At 36.1% G+C, this 20,940-nt stretch overlaps 1 protein-coding gene across 1 annotated transcript in view; it reads left to right on the top strand.

Moving 5' to 3' along the window:
- Positions 1-20,940, top strand: part of LOC104986728 (ATP-binding cassette sub-family A member 3-like) — a 238,467-nt gene that overhangs the window by 170,620 nt on the left and 46,907 nt on the right. Inside the window, exon 21 of the mRNA XM_010837414.1 lies at positions 3,246-3,468. Within this exon, the coding sequence (XP_010835716.1) occupies positions 3,246-3,468 (223 nt within the window). The remainder of the gene's footprint in view (positions 1-3,245; positions 3,469-20,940) is intronic.

Consider the following 20,940-nt stretch of genomic DNA (forward strand, 5'->3'; position numbering starts at 1 on the left):
TGTGTCCTGAATAATATTAATAAATAATATTACTAATCAGTTTCTTAATAAAGATTTTAGAGGTCAGAAAGCAGTGGAATGACCTATTGAAAATATTGAAAGAAAAAAGTGTCACTGAAGAATTCTATATCCAGCAAGCTGTTTTTCTAAAACAAGGAAGAAATTAAAACATTTTCAGATAAATGAAAGCTGAGGGACAACTAGGAACTCCAAGATCAAGGGTTCTGATTGATTTGTTTCCTAGTGAGAACTCTCTTCATGGCTTGCAGATGGCCACCTTCTCACTACGTCCATACATGGGAGGGAGGGAGAGAGCGGTCTTTCTTCTTCTAAGGACACTATCCCATCATGGAAGCCCCACACTCATGACCTCATCTAAATCTAATTACATCCCAAATACAATCACATTGGGACTTAGGGCTTAAAGATATAAGCTGGCAATATAAGGGGGGAGACATAGCGTTCATCCATAACACTGAATGAAATTTTGTTTGCCACTCCACTTTTCTACAAGTTTTAAAAGACAAATGTATAAAAATAGTTACAAATCCATATTAGTGGTTTACAATGTATAAAAATGTAAGTTGTAATATGAATAACAAAGAGTTGGAAGGAGTTGTATAGTAGTAGAACTTTTATATGTTATTAAAGTTAGGATGGTATCAATTCAAACTGGATTATTATAACTTTAGTATGTTATATGTAACTCATGATACAAAGGAAATAGCTATAGAATACACACAAAAGTAAAAGACAAGGGATTCAAAACATGTCAACAGAAGAAAACTGAATAAAAAAGAAGACAATAACAGAGAAACTGAGGGACAAAAATGAATTACTTAAAAAATAGCAAAAGTAAGCAAAAATAGCAAAAGTAAGCAAAATGACAAAAGTAAGCCTTTATCAGTAATTATTTTAAATTTAGATGGATTAAACTGCCCAATCAAAAAGTGCATATGAAAAATTGATTAAGATAAATGATTTAACTATATGTTGTCTAAAAAAGACTCATTTAGATCTAATGAATAAAAGAAAGAAAGAGATGAAAGTGAAAAAGTGGGAAAAGATATTCTATGCAAATAGTAAACAAAAGGGACCTGAAGTAGGTATACCAATATCAGACAAAATAGGCTTTATGTTCAACAGTGTTGAAAGAAATAAAAAGGGTAGTGTCTAGTGATAAAAGGAGAAAATCACCCTAAATAGCTAAAACAATTTTGAAAAAGAAGAACGAAGTTGTAGTACTCACTCTTCCTAATTTCAAATCTTACTACAAAGCTACTATAATCAAAAGAATCTGGTACTAGTATATAAACCAATGGGACAGAAATAAAACCCAGAAGTAAACTCTTTCATATATGATTAAACGATTTCTGACAAGAGTTCCAAGACTATTCAATGGGTGCAGAAGAGCCTTGCAACAAATGATGGTGGGAAAACTGCATATTTGCATACAAAAGAATGAAATTGGATCCTTATCTTAAACTGTATACAAAACTTAAGTTCAAATGGATAAAGTTCTAAATGTAAGAGCTAATACTCTAAGATTTTTTAAAGAAAACAAAGGGGGAAAATTTTATAACATTGGATTGGCAGCGATTTCTTGGATGTGATGGCAAAAGCACAAGCAGAAGAAAGAAAAAGATAAATTAATCGGACTTCATGAAAACTAAGAAAACACATAAATCAAAGGGCATTGTCAACAGAGTGAAAAGGCAATCCACAATATGGAAGAAAATATCTAACATTTTATACCTGCTAAGGAATTAATACCCAGAATATATAAGGAATTCCCCAAAATTAACAATAACTCCAACAAACCCAATTCAAAAATGAGCTAGAGCTTGAGTAGACATTTCTCCAAAGAAGGCCAATAAGAGCATGCAAAGATGCTTGACATCAGTAATCTTTAAGGGAATGCAAACCCAAAACAGTAATGAGATACTCCTTTGTACCTATTCAGATGACTACTATCAAAAAGAGAAAATGACAAGTGTTAGGAAGGATGTGGAGAAACTACAACACTGTGCACTGATTGTGGGAATCTAAAATGGTAAAGTGAAGTGACGTCGCTCAGTCGTGTCCGACGCTTGAAGCTACTGTGGAAAACAGCTTGGCACTTCCTCAAAAAAATAAACAGCATTACCATATGAGTTAGCATTTCCACTAACAGTGGAATTCCAAAAGAATTGAAAGCAGGAATTTGAAAACATTTGTACATCATTGTTCATAGCAACATTATTCACAATAGCCAACTAGTAGAACCAACTCACATGTTCACTGATGAAAACATGGATAAATAAATATGATATATACATACAATGGAATATTACTCAATCTTTAAAAGTACTAAAATTATCGTACATGTGCAAGCAATTGAATTCATTCTATTTCACTTGAAAGTCTGCTCTGATAGAAACAAAGTTGTCATGTCCATAATACCCAAATATTTTCACTAATGTTATATTTGCTTTTTGTTGCTTTTTCTATTACCATTGAAAATTTGCTACCAATCACGTAGTAGATCTTATCAATATAACATTGCTGTTCACGTCTCAAATATCCTGTTATGTAATCATTTATAGTTCAAAATAGATAACCCTAGAATATTTGGCAAAACCACAATTAATAACTTACAAGATGCAGACCTCTGGAAACTTGTTTTCCTTAATAATTCTGTAGGTTCTCTCTTTCCTTACAGAATCCCCTTATAGATCCTTATAGATCCCCTATAACTTTGGACTTCCTTGTTTGCTTCTCAACTGAGTGGCTGAGATAGGAAGAGGAGGGTTAGGAATACAGTAGAGTCAAGAGGCAGAATCTAAAAATAGAGAATTGTGAAAAGTAGGTCCCTTAACATCACAGCTTACAGCTGCCAGAGTTAAAACCTTAACAAAAGTTTTCTTACTAGGAATATAACTTCTGGAAATATTGAGAGTGAGTTTGTTTGGGGTTGGGTGAAGAGGCAGAAAGAATATACTTTGATCTTGTTCAAGAACAAAATGAAACTATTCCAAGTAGATAAAAGCAAGTAGAAAGTAAAATAAAGGGGTCTTCTCACTGATTAGGAAAACATGGAAGTACCTCACAGCCATGATCACAGATCAAATTATTTGATTCATAAATAGCTCTGTATTCTAACAAAGAAAGATTTATCCTTCTCTGGGTTTATTGACTTGTGTTCTCATGTATTATATTGCATAGTTTTCTTCAGTTTGACTTTATTTCTGTATTCTGTGTCTCAGGTGGTGTTCACGTTCTCTGACTTGAAGATATTGGTCACAGGTTACCGCCTTCTGGATACATTGTTCATCTTCATGGTATTTGGCTGGGCTGTCATTCCCTTCATGTACCTGATAAGTTTCCTGTTTTCTAGTCATACCAGTGCCTATGCCAAGCTCGTCATATTTAACTACTGTGCAGGGATTTTTGGTGCAGTAGCAGATGTAACTATATCCTCAATTCAGGGTAAGGACTTAAAACAATTTCCCCTTTTCCACAGGAATAGTTATGGAGGAATTGGCTTAAAGAATGGAACATTGCAAAGTTGTTTGCTTCGGGGTTTCTGGGGAAGTTTTATGCTAGTGTTAATAACCATATTAAGTGTCACTAAAATTATACGAATTGTGTTGTGTACAATGCAAAACAAATTATGACACTGATATTTTTGCTAACCCAATCCTCTTCCTTCAGGCTTATTTTGAATGGCATTTGCAGAATATTTATCTCTTTATTTTCCTCTTGATTTTGAGATTAAGGAGAAATTGACTGGACTGGCAAAGATATCAAATAGGAATTTCTTAGGAGATAGAATGTTGGCATGTCTTTATTAAATCACTCTACAAACATTATTGTGATCTGTTTTAAGTAATCCAGCTATCCTTGGATTTGCAGAGACTGAGAAGAATAAGCTTCCAATCCATTATTGACCTTAGATCATGCCCTCCCATGAAATAATTAATTCCTTGAACTAGCTGAAGATCTATTATAATATTCATTGTACACTTATTCAAGGGGGAATATTAAGCCATATGAGAAATTATTGATTTCTGAATAGCAGACTAAGAAACATATAAGAGGATACTTAATCACATTGCTATTAATTAGTCTGTATTTGTTTGTATTACTACTGTAGTAAGTTACTACAAAATTAGTGAATTGTGCAGATTTATTATCTTACAGCTTCTAAACAAATAAGTCTCATTGGGTAAAATCAAACTATCTGCAAGACTGCATTCACTTTTGGGAGGTTTAGGGGAGAATTTGTTTCCTTGCGTATTTGAGTTGTTGACAGAAATTCAGTTCCTTTATATTATAGTCCTGAAAAATGTTTTTTTTCTAAAATGGATATTTTTCCTTTATTAAGAAAAGAAGAGCTCACCAGTGAAAGACTCATCTCACACTTGGAGTTTTCTTTGTGGGAAGTTTTGTTGTTAATTATAAATTTATTTTCTTCTTGAGACAGGGCTATTAAGATTTCTTATACCTCCTTGTGGAACTTTTGAGAGGTCATCTTTTTCGAAGAACTTTTGCATTTCATCTAAGTATCTAAAACTATTGGCATAAAGTTATTCATAACATTTCCTTATGATTCTTTAAGGTCTGTTTGTAAGTATTGATAACTGCTCATTCATTCCTAGTATTCTGTATTCATTCACACTCTCCCACCCTTTCTGTCCTATCAATATTTGCCACTTTTTTTTGCCTTTTCAAAGTGTTGCCTTTTGGTTTTATTAATGTTGTGTGTTTTTATGTCCTGCTTTATGAATTTCTGTTCTTATATTTATTTTCCTTTTTTTTCTGTTACCTTGGATTAAATTGGCTAGGCTTATTCTACCTTTGTAAGACCAATTATCACATGATTTTAAACCTCTCTTCTTTGGGATATATGAGCACTTAAAGCTATAAAGTTTCTTCTAGGTACTAATTTAGTTGTATCCCACACATTTAGATATGTTGTATTTTCAGTATCATTGCGTTAGGAATATTTTATAACTTTTCTTGTAATTTCTACTTTAACCAAATGTTCAATGGCTTTCTAGGATTTTTTGTGATCATTTTTTAAAAATTTATTTTGTACTAAAATTGATCTCAGTTCATAGTTCAGTCTTTTAAATGTAATTGTACTCTAGGACAACTTCTCTGCTTAATCACTATTGGTCTGAAGTACAGAAAATGTTCATGTCTAAAAGCCCCTAAAATATTAGATTTTTATTAGAATACCCTGGTGAACTATCTCAGAGCTCTTACTCAGTATGCCTACATATGACATGTGACACAAAATGATTATAAAATATATACTAACCTGACTTCCTATAGTAATAAGGTGTACTCTAAGAAATATTTCTAGGATAGTTGGTTTAGCATGATTTCTATTCAGTTTCATAGTGCTATAACTTTATAGGGTCATTTGTTTTCTCAGGGACAATGACCTGCTTATTAATATTCTCTGAGGAGAGTTATACACAATTTAAAGAGTGCCAAAATGCAAAATAATATTCAGTCATTATAAATTCAGTATTCTGATACTCAAAGTCTTATTATACATTTGCTTAAAATGAGAGGAGATTAAGAGGTAGTCTTTGAGCAAAATAAGAAGAAATTATGGTGAACCAAACAAATTAAAATCATAATAAATGAAATGAAAAAAAATTCATAGGAAAGTTTCAAAACAGATTTAATCAGGCCAATTCTGTGAACTTGGAGACAGGACAATTGAGTCTAAGGAAAAGACAGAAAAAATAGTGAAGAAAAGTGAATAAAGTCTAAGGGATTGCTAGGACACCATTAGGGAGATTTATATATATATATATATATATATATATATATATAGTCCCAGAGGAGAAAAAAGAGAAAAGGAGGCAAAAACAATATTTCAAGAAATAATAGTCAATAATATCCCAAATTTGATAAAAGATATGAATCTACAAACACAAGAAATTCAGCAGTCTCCATCTAGAATGAATTTAGAGATCCTCATGAAGACACATTGTAATCAGTCTAGAAAAACAAAAAGGGGGACCTTGAAAACATCATGAAAGAATTAACTCACCAAGTTCAAAGAGTTCTTGATAAAATTGTGGATTTCCCTTTAAAAACCATGGAAAACAGAAAATTGTGGAATTAAAAAAAAAAAAAACAAACAGAAACCTTATCTATCAAGAATTCCATATCCAGCAAATCTGTCCTTTAAAAATGTAGAGAAAATAAGAGCCTCCCAGATTTTAAAAAAAGGCAGGTAGGTACATTACCACTCAACTTGTATTACAAGAAGTGTTAAAAGGAGTCATTCTGGATGAAATAAAATTATGCTATAACATAACTTGAAGTTGTATGAAGAAATAAAGACCTTCAGTAAAGGTAACTAGGTAAAGAAATATGAAATCAAGATTATTCTATTTTTCTTTTGTAACTTTACACCTTGAGAAATGAGTAAAATAAGAGAAAACTAAAGCCAAAGGCAGCAGAAGGAAGAAAATAATAAAGATTAGAGATAAAAGAAACAGGGAAACTAAATGGAAATTCTTTGAAAAGAGCAACAAAATTTAAGAACTACAGCTAGATTGTCTAAGGAAAAAGAGAGAAGGAAATAACTACAATCAGAAATGAATGTGAGGAATTTACATTTGATTTTCCAGAAATAAAAAGTTGTACAAGACAAAAATTAGATAACTGAGATGAAATGGAAAAATTCATAAGAGCACAAAAATAACCTAAACTGACTGAAGAAGAATTAGAAAATCTCAGTAGACCTCTAACAAATAAAAAGATTAAAAGAAGAATGAAAAATCTCACAACAAAAAGAAGCCCAGGATCAGATGGTTTAACTGGTAAGTTCTATCAAACTTTATAAGTAACATGAATTTTCCTAAAACTTTTTAAAAATAGAATATGAGAGAACAATTCCTAACTCATTTTATGAGGAAACCATTTTCCTATAGCAAAGGCAGATAAAGATATCACAAGAAAAAATAATTAGAAACAAATGCCTTTTGTGAATATATGTGCAAAAGTCTCTGGCAAAGCAGTAGCAAACAAAACCAACAGCAATTTAAATGATTACACCATGACCAAGTGGAATTACACCAGAAATGCAAGGAAATTTCAACAAAACAAAATCAAATCATTCATTGCCAAAATAATGGGGAAAAAATCCCACATGATCATCCCAACTGATTCATAAAAGACATTTGACAAAATTCAGTGTGCTTATATGGTAATACACCCAGATAATTATGATTTTCTCAGAATGACAAAGGGTATTTATGTAAAAACTACAGGTATACTCAATGGTAAAAGACTGAAAGTTTTCCTTCTAAAATCATAAATAAGACAAGAATGCTCCCTTTCACCATGGCTATTCAACATTGAGTTGTAATTGTAGCCAGAGAAATTGGATGAGAAATAAAAATTTTAAAACATGTAAGTTGGAGAGAACTAAAACTGTCTCTTTTCACAGATAGAGTGATTTTTATAGGGAAAAGCCCAAAGAACCATCAAGATGGTTACTATAGCTAATGAAAAAACTAGCAAAATTTCAGATTACAGGATTAACACATAAAAATCAACTTTGTTTCTATACACCAGCAATAAAAAATTTGAAAATGAATTAAAGAAAGCAATTTTGAAGACAGACCTGTAACTAATTATGAAGACAGACCTGTAAAACTTTGCAATTAGAAGAAAAAAAAATAATAAAATAGTCTTTTCACTTTTTCAAAACATTTGAAAATGTGAACACCTTTCTTAGCTTGTGGGCCATACAGTAACAGGTGGTGGGCTGGATTTGCAGGTCACAGTTCAATGACCCCTGATTTAAAGCGCCCAGCTCATCCTATGTGCAGCCAAGATTGAGAACCCCTAGCTTATAACTTTCAGTTTCTCAAACAACTGTCCTAATTCATTAAAAAAAAAAAAAGGAAAACTAAAAATAAAAACTACAACATGATCCATTAATTCCACTACTGGGTATATATCGAAAAAAGCAAAACCACCAATTTAAAAGGATACATACCCAAAAAAAAAAAAAAAGAATTCAGATTATCAAAACCACTTTCAAGCCCTAAAATTTTATTACTGATTTCAGATGATGCAATTGCCATCAAAGAAGTAAATAAAAAGCTTTATTTTGATATGCAAATTAGAATATCAAACTATCAATTTTGTGCATACTTCACATATTCTGAAATACCATAAAAAGGAACATTTGAATTGTAGAAGGCCAGGTGTGCAATCAGAGATAGGCTTTTTACCCTAGCAAGAGTGATCAAAAAAATATATATATATATTCACTAAAGAAAGCAATTTCATTTGTAATAGCATCTGAAATAATTAAATACCTAGGAAAAATTCCAACCAAGGGTATGAAAACTTGTGCTGAGAACTGTAAAACTTTGCTGGGAAAAATTAAACAAAACCTAAATAAGTGGGAAAATATCTATCTTCATAGATTAGAAGACTTAACAATGTTAAGATAATACTACCTAAAACAGTCTACAGATTCAACACAAATTCTATACAATTCCAACATCCTTTTTCACAGAAATGAAAAAAATCCTAAAATTCATGTGAAATTAGAATGGGCTCAGGGCTTTCCTGGTGGTTCACATGGTAAAGAATCTGCCAGCAATGTTGGAGACCTGGGTTTAGTCCCTGAGTCAGGAAGATCCCCTAGAGAAGGCAACTCACTTCAATATTCTTGCCTGGAGAATCCCATGGACAGAGGAGCCTAACAGGCTACAGTCCATAGGGTCACAAAGAGTTGGACCCGACTGAAATGACTTAGCACACAAAATGAACAGAACAATGTAGAAAAACAATAAAGTTGGAATTCTATGTTTCTTGATCTTGAAGCTTTTTACAAAGTTACAGAGTATTTTGGGTCAAGATGGCAAAATAGGAGGATCTGGGGTTTGCCTCTATCCACAAATACATCAAGAATACATCTACAAGTGAAATAATTTGCACAGAGTACCTACTGAACATTATTAGAGAACCTCAGACACCTAATAACTGGGAAAGATCCCCTAATAACCTGGTAGGATGAAAAAGAGGAAAACAAGGTAAAGAGGAAATAGAATGGGACATGCACCCCTTGGGGTTGCTAAAGGAGATGGTGTTACTGCCCATAGGAAAGCCCCCTCACTAGTGGTAAGATCAGATGAAATAGAAGGGGAGATTCAGGGGCTACCAGAGGAAAGTGCAGCAGCAAGCCCATGTCAGACAGGTCAGAGTGAGACTCACTCAAATGGTATGTGCCACAGCCCTTCACGCCCCAGCCTGAGACAAGTATCCACTGGTGCTGGTGGGGAATGGATGCTGAAGCATGGAATTTGGAGAGCAGATGTAGGGAGAGGACTGCCGTTGGCTGCATAGAGACAGTCTGAGGGGATTGGAGTGAGGACCTATGCAGCTGGGAATGCTTCTGGAGGAAGCATAGACTGCCATGGAAGCAAGGCACCACTGTTGAGTGGCACATGCAGAAAGGGCAGCCATTATGGCCTCTCTCCCCATACACCAGTCCCTGCCTCTGCAGGCACTGAGAGGGGCTCCTGCCAGAGTGAGCACATGCCCCAGGGGTTGCTACCATGTCACTCTTATGTTTGAGCAAGCCCCCATGCTCCAGTCCACCACCACCTCCTGCCAGACCCTGCCACTGTAGGCTGTAGAGGGGGCTCTGACCTAAGCAAGAAGACAAGTAAGCCTCAGTTAGTCACAGCCTTCATCACCCCCTCTCACCTGGGTGGGGAGCAGATGTTGGAGGGTGACCCACATGCAGAGATGTGACCAAAACCAAAGCTGAGCTCTTGGGGCTGTGTGACTTAAGGAAGCAGGATTAAAATCTCTCCATACAGCTGTGAAAGTCACAGATTAAACACCCATGATTGGTTTTTTAAATATAACACCTGTGGAACGTCTGAATGGAAAATGAGTGCTCTCACATCAGATATGGGTCTAGCTTTAGTAGTTGTGGTCTTTGTGGACACATACATGTGGGAGTTGGTCTAGGTCAGAGTCTGAGCTGCCCCAAACAGCAGCAGTCCCCAAACTTTTGGGAAGCAGAGAACAGTATTGAGGAAGACAATGTTTTTGGGGTAGGGGAATGGTGCAGGCAGTAATACAAGTAATGGGGAATTGAAGATGAAGCTTCACACACTTGCCCACCTCTTACCTATATCTATGCATCCTGCTTCCTAACAGGTCACAGACTAGTACTGGTCCATGGTCTAGACCTACAAAGAGGTCTTGGAGGGCCTCTTATGAGGGTAGAATTTGGCTGTGGCTTGCTCACCTGGCTCAAAATTGGGAAAGGAGTACATCAAGGCTGTATATTTTCACCCTGCTAATTCAACTTATATACAGTTTATATCATGCAAAATGCCTGACTGGATGAAGCACAAGTTGGAATCAAGATTCCTGGAAGAAACATCAATAACCTCAGATATGCAGATGACACCACCCTTATGGCAGAAAGCAAAGAGGAACTAAAGAGCCTCTTGATGAAGGTGAAAAAGGAGAGTGAAAAGGCTGGCTTAAAACTCAACATTCAAAGAACTAAGTTTATGGCAACTGGTCCCATTACTTCATGGCAAATAGATGGACAAACAATGGAAACAGTTACAGGTTATTTTGTTCAGCTCCAAAATCACTGTGGATGGTGACTACAGCCATGAAATTAAAAGACACTTGCTCCTTGGAAGAAAAGCTATGACAAACCTAGACAGTGTATTAAAAAGTAGAGACATTACGTTGCCAACAAAGGTCCATATAGTCAAAGCTATCGTTTTTCCAGTACTCACGTATGGATGTGAGAGTTGGACCATAAAGAAGGCCGAGCATTGAAAAATTGATACTTTTGAACTGTGGTGCTGGATAAAACTCTTGGGAGTCCCTTGAACAGCAAGGAGATCAAACCAGTCAATCCTAAAAGAAATCAACTCTGAATATTCCTTGGAAGGACTGACACTGAAGCTGAAGAGCCAATACTTTGGCCACTGATGTGAAGACCTGATTCATTGGAAAAGACCCTGATGCTAGGGAAGATTAAAAGGAAAGGAGAAAGGGATGACAGAAGATGAGATGGTTGGATTGCATCACCAATTCAATAGACCTGAATTTGAGCAAACTCTGAGAGATAGTGAAGGACAGGGAAGCCTGGTGTGTTGCAGTCCATGGGTGGCAAAGAGTCAGACATGACTGAGGGTCTGAACAACAACAACCCTTTGGGGGCAAGGGCATTGATAGCAGAGGCCCCAAGGAATGATTGCTCTTGTTGTTATTGCTCTATTTATTTTTTACTTTTACTTATTTCTATTTTTTCATATATTTTGTGTTTCTATTTTATTTTGCTTTTTGTTCTGTTTCTGTCTTTTGTTTCTTTGTGTTTTGGGGTTTTTTTTTTTTAGGTTTGTTTTTTCTGGGTTTTTGTTGTTGTTTGTTTGGATTTTGGTTTTTTGCTCTTGGTTTTATTCTGTTTTGGTCTCATGGTCTTTGTATGTTTGGTTGTTTTCTTGTTTCTTTGTGGTCTTTGTTTTTATTTGGTTTTATTTTTATTGCTTGTCTTGATTTATATTTGTTTCCTTTTGTTGGCTCAGTATGACTTGCAGGGTCTTGGTTACCCATTGAGGGGTTTAACCTGAGGCCTTGTGGTGAAGTGCAAAGTCCTGGCTGCAGGACCCACCAGGTAATTCATGCCTCTGGAGAGTATTGATTGGCATGACCTCTCTCAGAGGTCCTCATCTTGGCATCAAGATCTGGTTGCACCCAACTGTCGGCAAATTCCAGTGCCAGAACACCTAAGGCCAAACAACCAGCATAACAGGAACACAGCCCCACCTTCAGCATACAAGTTGACTAAAGTAGTACTAAGCTCACAAACACCCCAAACACATCCCCTGACATGGCCCTGCCCACCAGAGAATTAAGACCCAGCTCTACCTACCAGAAGGCATGCACTAGTTCCTTCCAACAGAAAGCCTACACAAACCCCTCGATTGCACTCACCCACTAGGGGGTAGACAGTAGAAACTGGAGCAACTATGACCCCGCAGACTCCAGAAAAGAAGCAAAAAACACAGTAAGTTAGACAAAATGAGATGGCAAAGAAATACGTGGCAGACAAAGGAGCAATGTAAAAATCCGCAAGACCAACTAAATGAAAAGGAGCTAGGAAATCTACCTGAAAAATAATTCAGAATGATGATAGTAAATTTGATCCAAGATGTTGAAAATAGAATAGAGGCACAGATGGAGAAGATACAAGAAATGATTAACAAGGACCTAGAAAAGCTACAGAACTCCAATTTAAAAACAAACTGTAATGAACAATGCAATAACTAAGATACAAAATACTCTGAAAAGAATCAATTGAATAACTGGATCAGAAGAATGGATATGTGAGCTGACAAATAGAGTGGTGGAAATTACTGCATGGAACTAAACAAAGAAGAAAAAATATAAAGAAAAGAGGACAGTCTTAGAGACCTCTGGAATAATACTAAAAGCACAAACATTCAAACTATGGGGGTCTCAAAAGAAGAAGAGTAAGAGAAAGGAGCACACAGAATATTTGAAAAGATTATAGTCAAAAACTTGCCTGACATGGAAAAGAAAGTTAACACCCACCTCCAGGAAGCACAGAGAGTACCATACAGGATAAACCCAAGGAGAAACACACTGAGACACATATTAAACTAACAAAAATTAAATATAAAAAATTAAAATCAGCAAGGGAAAAGCAACAAATAACATACAAGGGAAGCCTCATAAGGTTATCAGCTGATACTTCAGCAGAAATTTTGCAGGCCAGAAGGGAATGGCAGGATATACCTAAAGTGATAAATGTGAAAAACTTAAAACCAAGAATATTCTACTTAGCAAGGCTTCTAGTAGATTTGGATTTGATGGAGAAATAAAAAACTTCATAGACAAGCAAAAGCGAAGAGAATTCGGCATCATCAAACCAGTTTTACAGCAAATGCTAAATGGACTTATCTAGGTAGAAAACATAAGTCAGTCAGTGAGTCAGTTCAGTCGCTCGGTCATGTCTGACTTTTTGCGACCCCATGGGCTGCAGTGCACCAGCCTCCCTGTCCATCACCAACTCACAGAGTTTACTCAAACTCATGTCCATTGAGTTGGTGATGCCATCCAATCATCTCATCCTCTGTCATCCCCTTCTCCTCCTGCCTTCAATCTTTCCCAGCATCATGGTCTTTTCAAATGAGTCAGTTCTTCACACCAGATGGCCAAAGTATACTATTGGAATTTCAGCTTCAGCATCAGTCCTTCCAGTGAATATTCAGAACTGATTTCCTTTAGGATGGACTGGTCAGATCTCAGACCATGAACTCGTTATTGCCAAATTCAGACTTAAATTGAAGAAAGTAGGGAAAACCACTAGACCACTTAGGTATAACCTAAATCAAATCCCTTACAAATATACAGTGGAAGTGACAAATAGGTTCAAGGGATTCGATCTGATAGAGTGCCTGAAGAACTATGGACAGAAGTTTGTGACATTGTACAGGAGGCAGGGATCAAGACCATCCCTAAGAAAAAGAAATGTAAAAAGGCAAAATGATTGTCTAAGGAGGCCTTACAAATAGCTGTGAAAAGAAGAGAAGTGAAAGGCAAAGGAGAAAAAGAAAGATATACCCATTTGAATATAGAGTTCCAAAGAATAGCAAGGAGAGATAAGAAAGCCTTTCTCAGTGATCAGTGCAAAGAAATAGAGTAAAACAACAGAATGGGAAAGACTAGAGATCTCTTCAATAAAATTAGAGATATCAAGGGAACATTTCATGCAAAGATGGGCACAATAAAGGAAAACCTAAGAGAAGAACACAAATAGGAAGGTAAGAGAAAAGACCTACAAAAACAAACCCAAAACAATTGAGAAAATGGTAATAGGAACTTGCATATTGATAATTACCTTAAATGTGAATGAATTAAGTATCCCAACCAAATGACAGAGACTAGCTGAATGGATACAAAAGCAAAAGCTGTGTATATGCTACCTAGAAGAGACCTACTTCAGTTTTAGGGACACATACAGACTGAAATTGAGGGGACAGGTAAAGATATTCCATGAAATTGGAAAAAAAAAAAAAAACCTGGAGCAACATTACTCATATCAGACAAAAGAAACTTTGAGATAAAGACTGTTACCAGAGAAAAGGATTGACACTATATAATGAGCAAGGGAACACAAGAAGATACAGCAACTATAAATAAATATGCAGCTCACTGTTAAAGAATCTATCTGCCATGACAGAAGACACAGGTTCAATCCTTGGGTAGGGAAGATCCCCTAAAGAAGAAAATGGCAACCTGTTCCAGTATTCTTGCCTGGAAAATCCTATGGACAGAGGAGCCTGGCAGGTTATAGTCCATAGGGTTGCCAAAGAGTTGGATGTAACTTAGTAACTAAACACCAACAACAAATATACATTCATCCAACATAGGAGCATCTCACTATATAAGGCAAATGCTAACAGCTGTAAAAGGGAAAATCAACAGTAACACAATAATAGTGTGGCACTTTAACACCCCATTTATACTAATGGACAGATCATCCAGACAGAAATTTAATGAGGAGACACAAGCCTTCAGCTAAATATTAAACCAGATAGACTCATTAATATTTATAGGATATTCTATCTGTAAACAGAAGGATACACTTTCTTCTCAACTGCACAAGGAACAATATTCAGGATAAACCACATCTTGGGTCACAAATCAAGTGTAATAAATTTAAGAAAATTGAAGTCGTTTCAAGCATCTTTTTTGACTGCAATACATGAGATTAGAAATCAATTACAGGGGGAAAAATCTGTAAAAAACACAAACACATGAATAGAAAATAATATTTTACTAAATAATCAATGGATCACTGAAGAAATCAAAGAGGAAATAAAAAATATCTAGAGACAAATGACAACAAAAACACAGTTATCCAAATCCTTTGGGACACAACAAAAGCAGTTCTAAGAGGGAAGTGCATGGCAATACAACCTTATCAGAAAATAAGAAAAATCTCAAATAAATAACCTGAGCTTACATCTAAAGCAACTAGAGAAATAAGAATGTATAAAACCCCAAGTTAGCAGAAGGAAAGAAATCATAAAGATCTCAACAGAAATAAATGAAATAGAGATGATGAAAACAATAGTGAAGATCAATGAAAGTAAAAGCTGGTTCTTTGAAAAGATAAACAAAATTGAGAAACCTTTAGAAAGAAAAAAAGGGATAGGATTCAAATCAATGAAATTAGAAATGGAAAAGAAGCTACAAGAGATACCACAGAAATAACAAAGATCATAAGCGACTACTACCAGCAACTATATGACAATAAAGTGGACAACCTAGGATAAATGGACAAATTCTTAGAAAGATACACCTTCTAAGATTGAACAAGGATGAAATAGAAAATATGAACAGATCAATAATAGGTATAGAAATTGAAAATGTGATTAAACTTCTTCCAACAAACAAAAGTAGACAAGATTGTTTCACAGGAGAATTAACACCTATCCTTTGAAGCTCTTTCAAAAAATTGTATAGGAAGTAATATTAACAGGATCATTCTACAAGGCCAATACCACGATGAGACCAAAATCAGACAAAGATACTACAAAAAAGAATAGGCTAATATCACTGATAAATATAGATGAAAAATTTTTCAACAAAAAAGTAGCAAATAGAATCCAACAGCACATGAAAAGGATCATACACCATGATCAAGTGGACTTGATCTTAGGAATACAAGTATTTTTTATTATATGCAAATGAATCAATGTGATACACCATATTAACAAATTGAAAAATAAAAAAAACACTCAATAGATGCAGAAAAAGCTTTTATCAAAATTCAAAGCTCATTAATGATAAAATCTCTCCAGGAAGTGGGTTTGGAGGGAACTTGCTGCTACTGCTAAGTCACTTCAGTCGTGTCCAACTCTGTGCGACCCCATAGACGGCAGCCCACCAGGCTCCCCCGTCCCTGGGGTTCTCCAGGCAAGAACACTGGAGTGGGGTGCCATTGCCTTCTCCAATGCATGAAAGTGAAAAGTCAAAGTGAAGTCACTTAGTTGTGTCCAACTCTTAGAGACCCCATGGACTGCCGCCTAACAGGCTCCTCCGCCCATGGGATTTTCCAGACAAGAGTACTGGAGTGGGGTGCCATTGCCTTCTCCGTGGAGGGAACTTAGCTAAACATAATAAGGGATATACAGGACAAATGCACAGCAAACATCATTCCCCATGGTGAAAAACTGAAAGTATTTTCTCTAACATCAGGAATAAGACAAGGATGTTCACTCTCAGCACTATATTCAACATAGTACTGGAAGTCCTAGACAAGGCAATCAAAGAATAAAAATAAATAAAAGCAATACAAATTAGAAAAGGAGTATTTGTCTTTCTCTTTCTGACTTGCTTCACTCTGTATAATGGGTTCCATGTTCATCCACCTCATTAGAACTGACTCAAATGTGTTCTCTTTTTATAGCTGAGTAACATTTCATTGTGTATATGTACCACAACTTCCTTATCCATTCATAAGCCAATGGACATCTAGGTTGCTTCCATGTCCTAGCTATTGTAAATAGTGCTCTGATGAACATTGGGGTACATGTCTCTTTCAGTTCTGGTTTCCTCACATTGTATGCCCCACAGTGGGATTGCTAGGTTGTACGGAAGTTCCAAAGAATAGCAAGGAGAGATAAGAAAGCCTTCCTCAGTGATCAAATGAAAATAAAGAGAGGAAAACAACAGAATAGGAAAGAATAGAGATCTGTTCTTCAAGAAAATTAGAGATACCAAGGAAACATTTCATGCAAAGATGGGCACAATAAAGGACAGAAATGGTATGGACCTAACAGAAGCAGAAGATATTAAAAAGAGGTGGCAAGAATACACAGAAGAACTATACAAAAAAGATCTTCATGACCCAGATAACCACGATCGTATGATCACTCACCTAGAGCCAGACATCCTGGAATGGGAAGTCAAATGGGCCTTAGGAAACATCACTACGAACAAACCTAGTGGAGGTGATGGAATCCCAGCTGAGCTATTTCAAATCCTAAAAGATGATGCTGTTGAAGGGCTCCCCTCAATATGCCAGAAAATTTGGAAAACTTAGCAGTGGTCACAGGATTGGAAAAGGTCAGTTTTCATTCCAATCCCAAAGAAAATCAATACCAAAGAAAGTTCAAGCTCCTGCCCAATTGCATTCATCTCACAAGCTAGAAAAGTAATGCTCAAAATTCTCCAAGCCAGGCTTCAGCAGTATGTGAACTGAGAACTTCCAGATATTCAATCTGGATTTAGAAAAGGCAGAGAAACCAGAGATCAAATTGCCAACATCCATTGTTTCATCAAAAAAGCAAAAAAGTTCCAAAAAATATCTACATTGTTCTATTGACTACGTCAAACCTTTGACTGTGTGGATCACAACAAACTGTGAAAAATCCTTAAAGGGATATGAAAACCAGACAACCTTACCTGCCTCCTGAGAAATCTGTATGCAGCTCAAGAAGCAATAATTAGAACTGGACATGGCTCAATGGACTGGTTCCAAGTTGAAAAGGAGTATGTCAAGGCTGTATATTGTCACTCTGCTTATATAACTTATATGCAGAGTACATGATGTGAAATGTCGAGCTGGATGAAGCACAAGCTGGAATCAAGATTGCCAGGAGAAATATCAATAACCTCAGATATACAGATGACACCACACTTACGGCAAAAAGTGAATAGGAACTAAAGAGCCTCCTGATGAAAATGAAAAAGGAGAGTGAAAAAACCAGCTTAAAACTCAACATTCAAAAAACTAAGATCATGGTATCCAGTCCTATCACTTCATGACAAATAGATGGGGTAACAATGGAAACAGTGACACACTTTAGTTTCTTGGCTCCAAAATCACTGCAGATGGTGACTGCAGCCATGAAATTAAAAGATGCTTGCTCCTTGAAAGAAAAGTTATGACCAACCTAGACAGCATATTAAAAAGCACAGATATTACTTTGCCAACAAAGATCCATCTAATCAAAGCTATGGTTTTCCAGTAGTCATGTATGGATGTGAGAGTTGGACCACAAAGAAAGCTGAGTGCCAAAGAATTGATGCTTTTGAACTGAGGTATTGGAGAACACTCTTGAGAGTCCCTTGGACTGCAAGGAGATCTAACCAATCAATCCTAAAGGAAATCAGTCCTGAATATTCACTGGAAGGACTGGTGCTGAAGCCGAAACTCCATTACTTTGGCCACCTGATGCAAAGAACTGACTCATTGGAAAAAACCCTGATTCTGGGAAAGATTGAAGGCAGGAGGAGAAGGTGACGACAGAGGATGAGATAGTCGGATGGCATCACCGACTCGATGGACATGAGCTTGAGCAAGCTCCAGGCATTGGTGATGGACAGGGAATCCTGGTGTGCTGCAATCCATGGGATCACAAAGAGTCGGACACCACTGAGCAACTGAACTGAACTGATGGCAGTTCTATATCCAATTTTTAAAGGAATCTCCACACTGTTCTCCATAGTAGTTGTACCAATTTGCATTCCCACCAACAGTGTTAGAGGGTTCCCTTTTCTCCACACCCATTATAGCATTTGTAGACTTTTTGATTATGGCCATTCTAACTGGTGTGAGATGATACCTCATTGTGGTTTTCATTTGCATTTCCCTAATGGGTGATGTTGAGCATCTTTTTTGCCTGTATGTCTTCTTTGGAGAAATGTTTGTTTAGGTCTTCTGTTCACTTTTGATTGGATTTTTCATTTTTTCTATTGAGCTGCATGAGCTGCTTGTATATTTTGGAGATTAATTCTGTGTCAGTTGTTTCATTTGCCATTATTTTCTCCCATTCTGAGGGTTGTCTTTTCATTTTCACCTTCCTTATATTTTCCTTCATTGTGCAAAAGTTTTAAGTTTATTTAGGTCTCATTTGTTTATTTTTGTTTTTATTTCCATTAGTCTGACAGGTGGGTTTAGAGGATCTTGCTGTGATTTATGTCAGAGAATGTTCTGCCTGTGTTTTCCTCTAAGTGTTTTATAGTTTCTGGCCTTCCATTTTGATCTTTAATTCATTTTTATTTGTGTGTGTGTGTGTGTGAATGGTATTAGAAAGTGTTCTAATTTCATTATTTTACATGTAGTTGACCAGTTTTCCCAACGCCACTAATACTGTATATTAACACATTATATGGAATTTAGAAACATGGTACCGATGATCCTACATGCAGGGCAGCAAAGGAGACATAAATGTAAAGAACAGGCTTTTGGACTCAGTGGGAGAAGGCAAGAATGGGATTATTTGAGAGAATAGCATTGAAACATGTATATTACCATATGTAAAACAGATGACCAGTGCAAGTTTGATGCATAAAGCAGGGCACCCAAAGCTGGTGCTCTGGGACAACCCAGGGGGTCAGGGTGGGAAAGGAGGTGGGAGCGGGGTTCAGGTTAGTGGGGGCACATGTATACTTGTGGCCAATTCATGTTGATGTATGGCCAAAACCATCACAATATTGTAAAGTAATTATCCTAACAATAACCCTGTGTACGAGACAGCAAAAGAGACACTGATGTATAGAACAGTCTTATGTGGGAGAGGGAGAGGGTGGGAAGATTTGGGAGAATGGCATTGAAACATGTAAAATATCATGTATGAAACGAGAAAAAAAAATAAAATAAAATAAATAATTTTTTTTAAAAAATAAGTAAAACTGTCACTGCAGATAACAGCATACTATACATAGAAAACCCTAAAGAGACCACCATGAAACTACTAGATCTTATCAATGAACTTGGTATATTTGCAGTATACAAAATTAATAAACATAAATCTCTTGTACTGCTATACACTAAAAATGAAAGACCAGAAAGAGAAATCAAGGAACCGATTCCATTTACCATAGCATCAAGAAGAATAGAACACCCGAATAAATAACTTACCTAAGGAGATAAAAGACCAGTATGCATAAAACTGTGACATTGATGAAAGAAATAAAAGATGACACAAACTGATGGGGAGATATGCCATGTTCTTGGATTGGAAGAACTAATATTGTGAATATAACTATAATACCCAAAGCAATCTGCAGATACAATACAATCCCTAGCATATTTCCAGGGGTGTTTGGCACAAAATAACTTATAAATTTTTTACAATTTGTATGGAAAAACAAACAAACAGAAAAAAACCAAATAGCTAAAGCAACCCTGAGAAAGAAAAATGGAGCTGGAGGAATCACATCCCTTGACTTCAGACTGTACTGCAATGTTATGGTCATCAAAACAGCATGCTGGTTTGATCTCCTTGCTGTCCAAGAGATTCTCAAGAGTCTTCCTCAGCACCACAGTTCATAAGCATCAATTCTTTGGCACTCAGCCTTCTTTATGGTCCAACTCTAACACTGTACATGAATGCTGGGAAAACTATAGCTTTGACTATACAGACTTTTGACAGCAAAGCGGTGTCTCTGCTTTTTAATACACTGTCTACATTTGTCATAGTTTTTCTTCCAAGGAGCAAGCATCTTTTAATTTCATGGCTGCAGTCCGCCATCCACAGTGATTTTGGAGCCCAAGAAAATAAAATCTGTCACTATTTTCATTTTTTCCCCATCTATTTGCCATGAAGTGATGGGACTGGATGCCAATGATCTTAATTTTTTGAATGTTGGATTTTAAGCCAGCTTTTTTACTCTCCTCTTTCATTCTCATCAAGGGGCTCTTTAGTTCCTCTTCACTTCCTTCCATTAAAGTGGTATCATCTGCACATCTGAGGTTGTTATAAAATGTAAATTGTCCCATAAACCATTAAAAAATTAAGTTATTAATTAAAAGTCTTCCTACAAGGAAAATATTAGGCCCATATTGAAGTTTTATGAAACATTCAAAAATGGAATTCTAATTTAATGCAG

The sequence above is a fragment of the Bison bison genome, unplaced genomic scaffold (genome assembly GCF_000754665.1).
Source record: "Bison bison bison isolate TAMUID 2011002044 unplaced genomic scaffold, Bison_UMD1.0 scf7180017864072, whole genome shotgun sequence".
NCBI classification, from domain to species: Eukaryota; Metazoa; Chordata; class Mammalia; order Artiodactyla; family Bovidae; genus Bison; species Bison bison.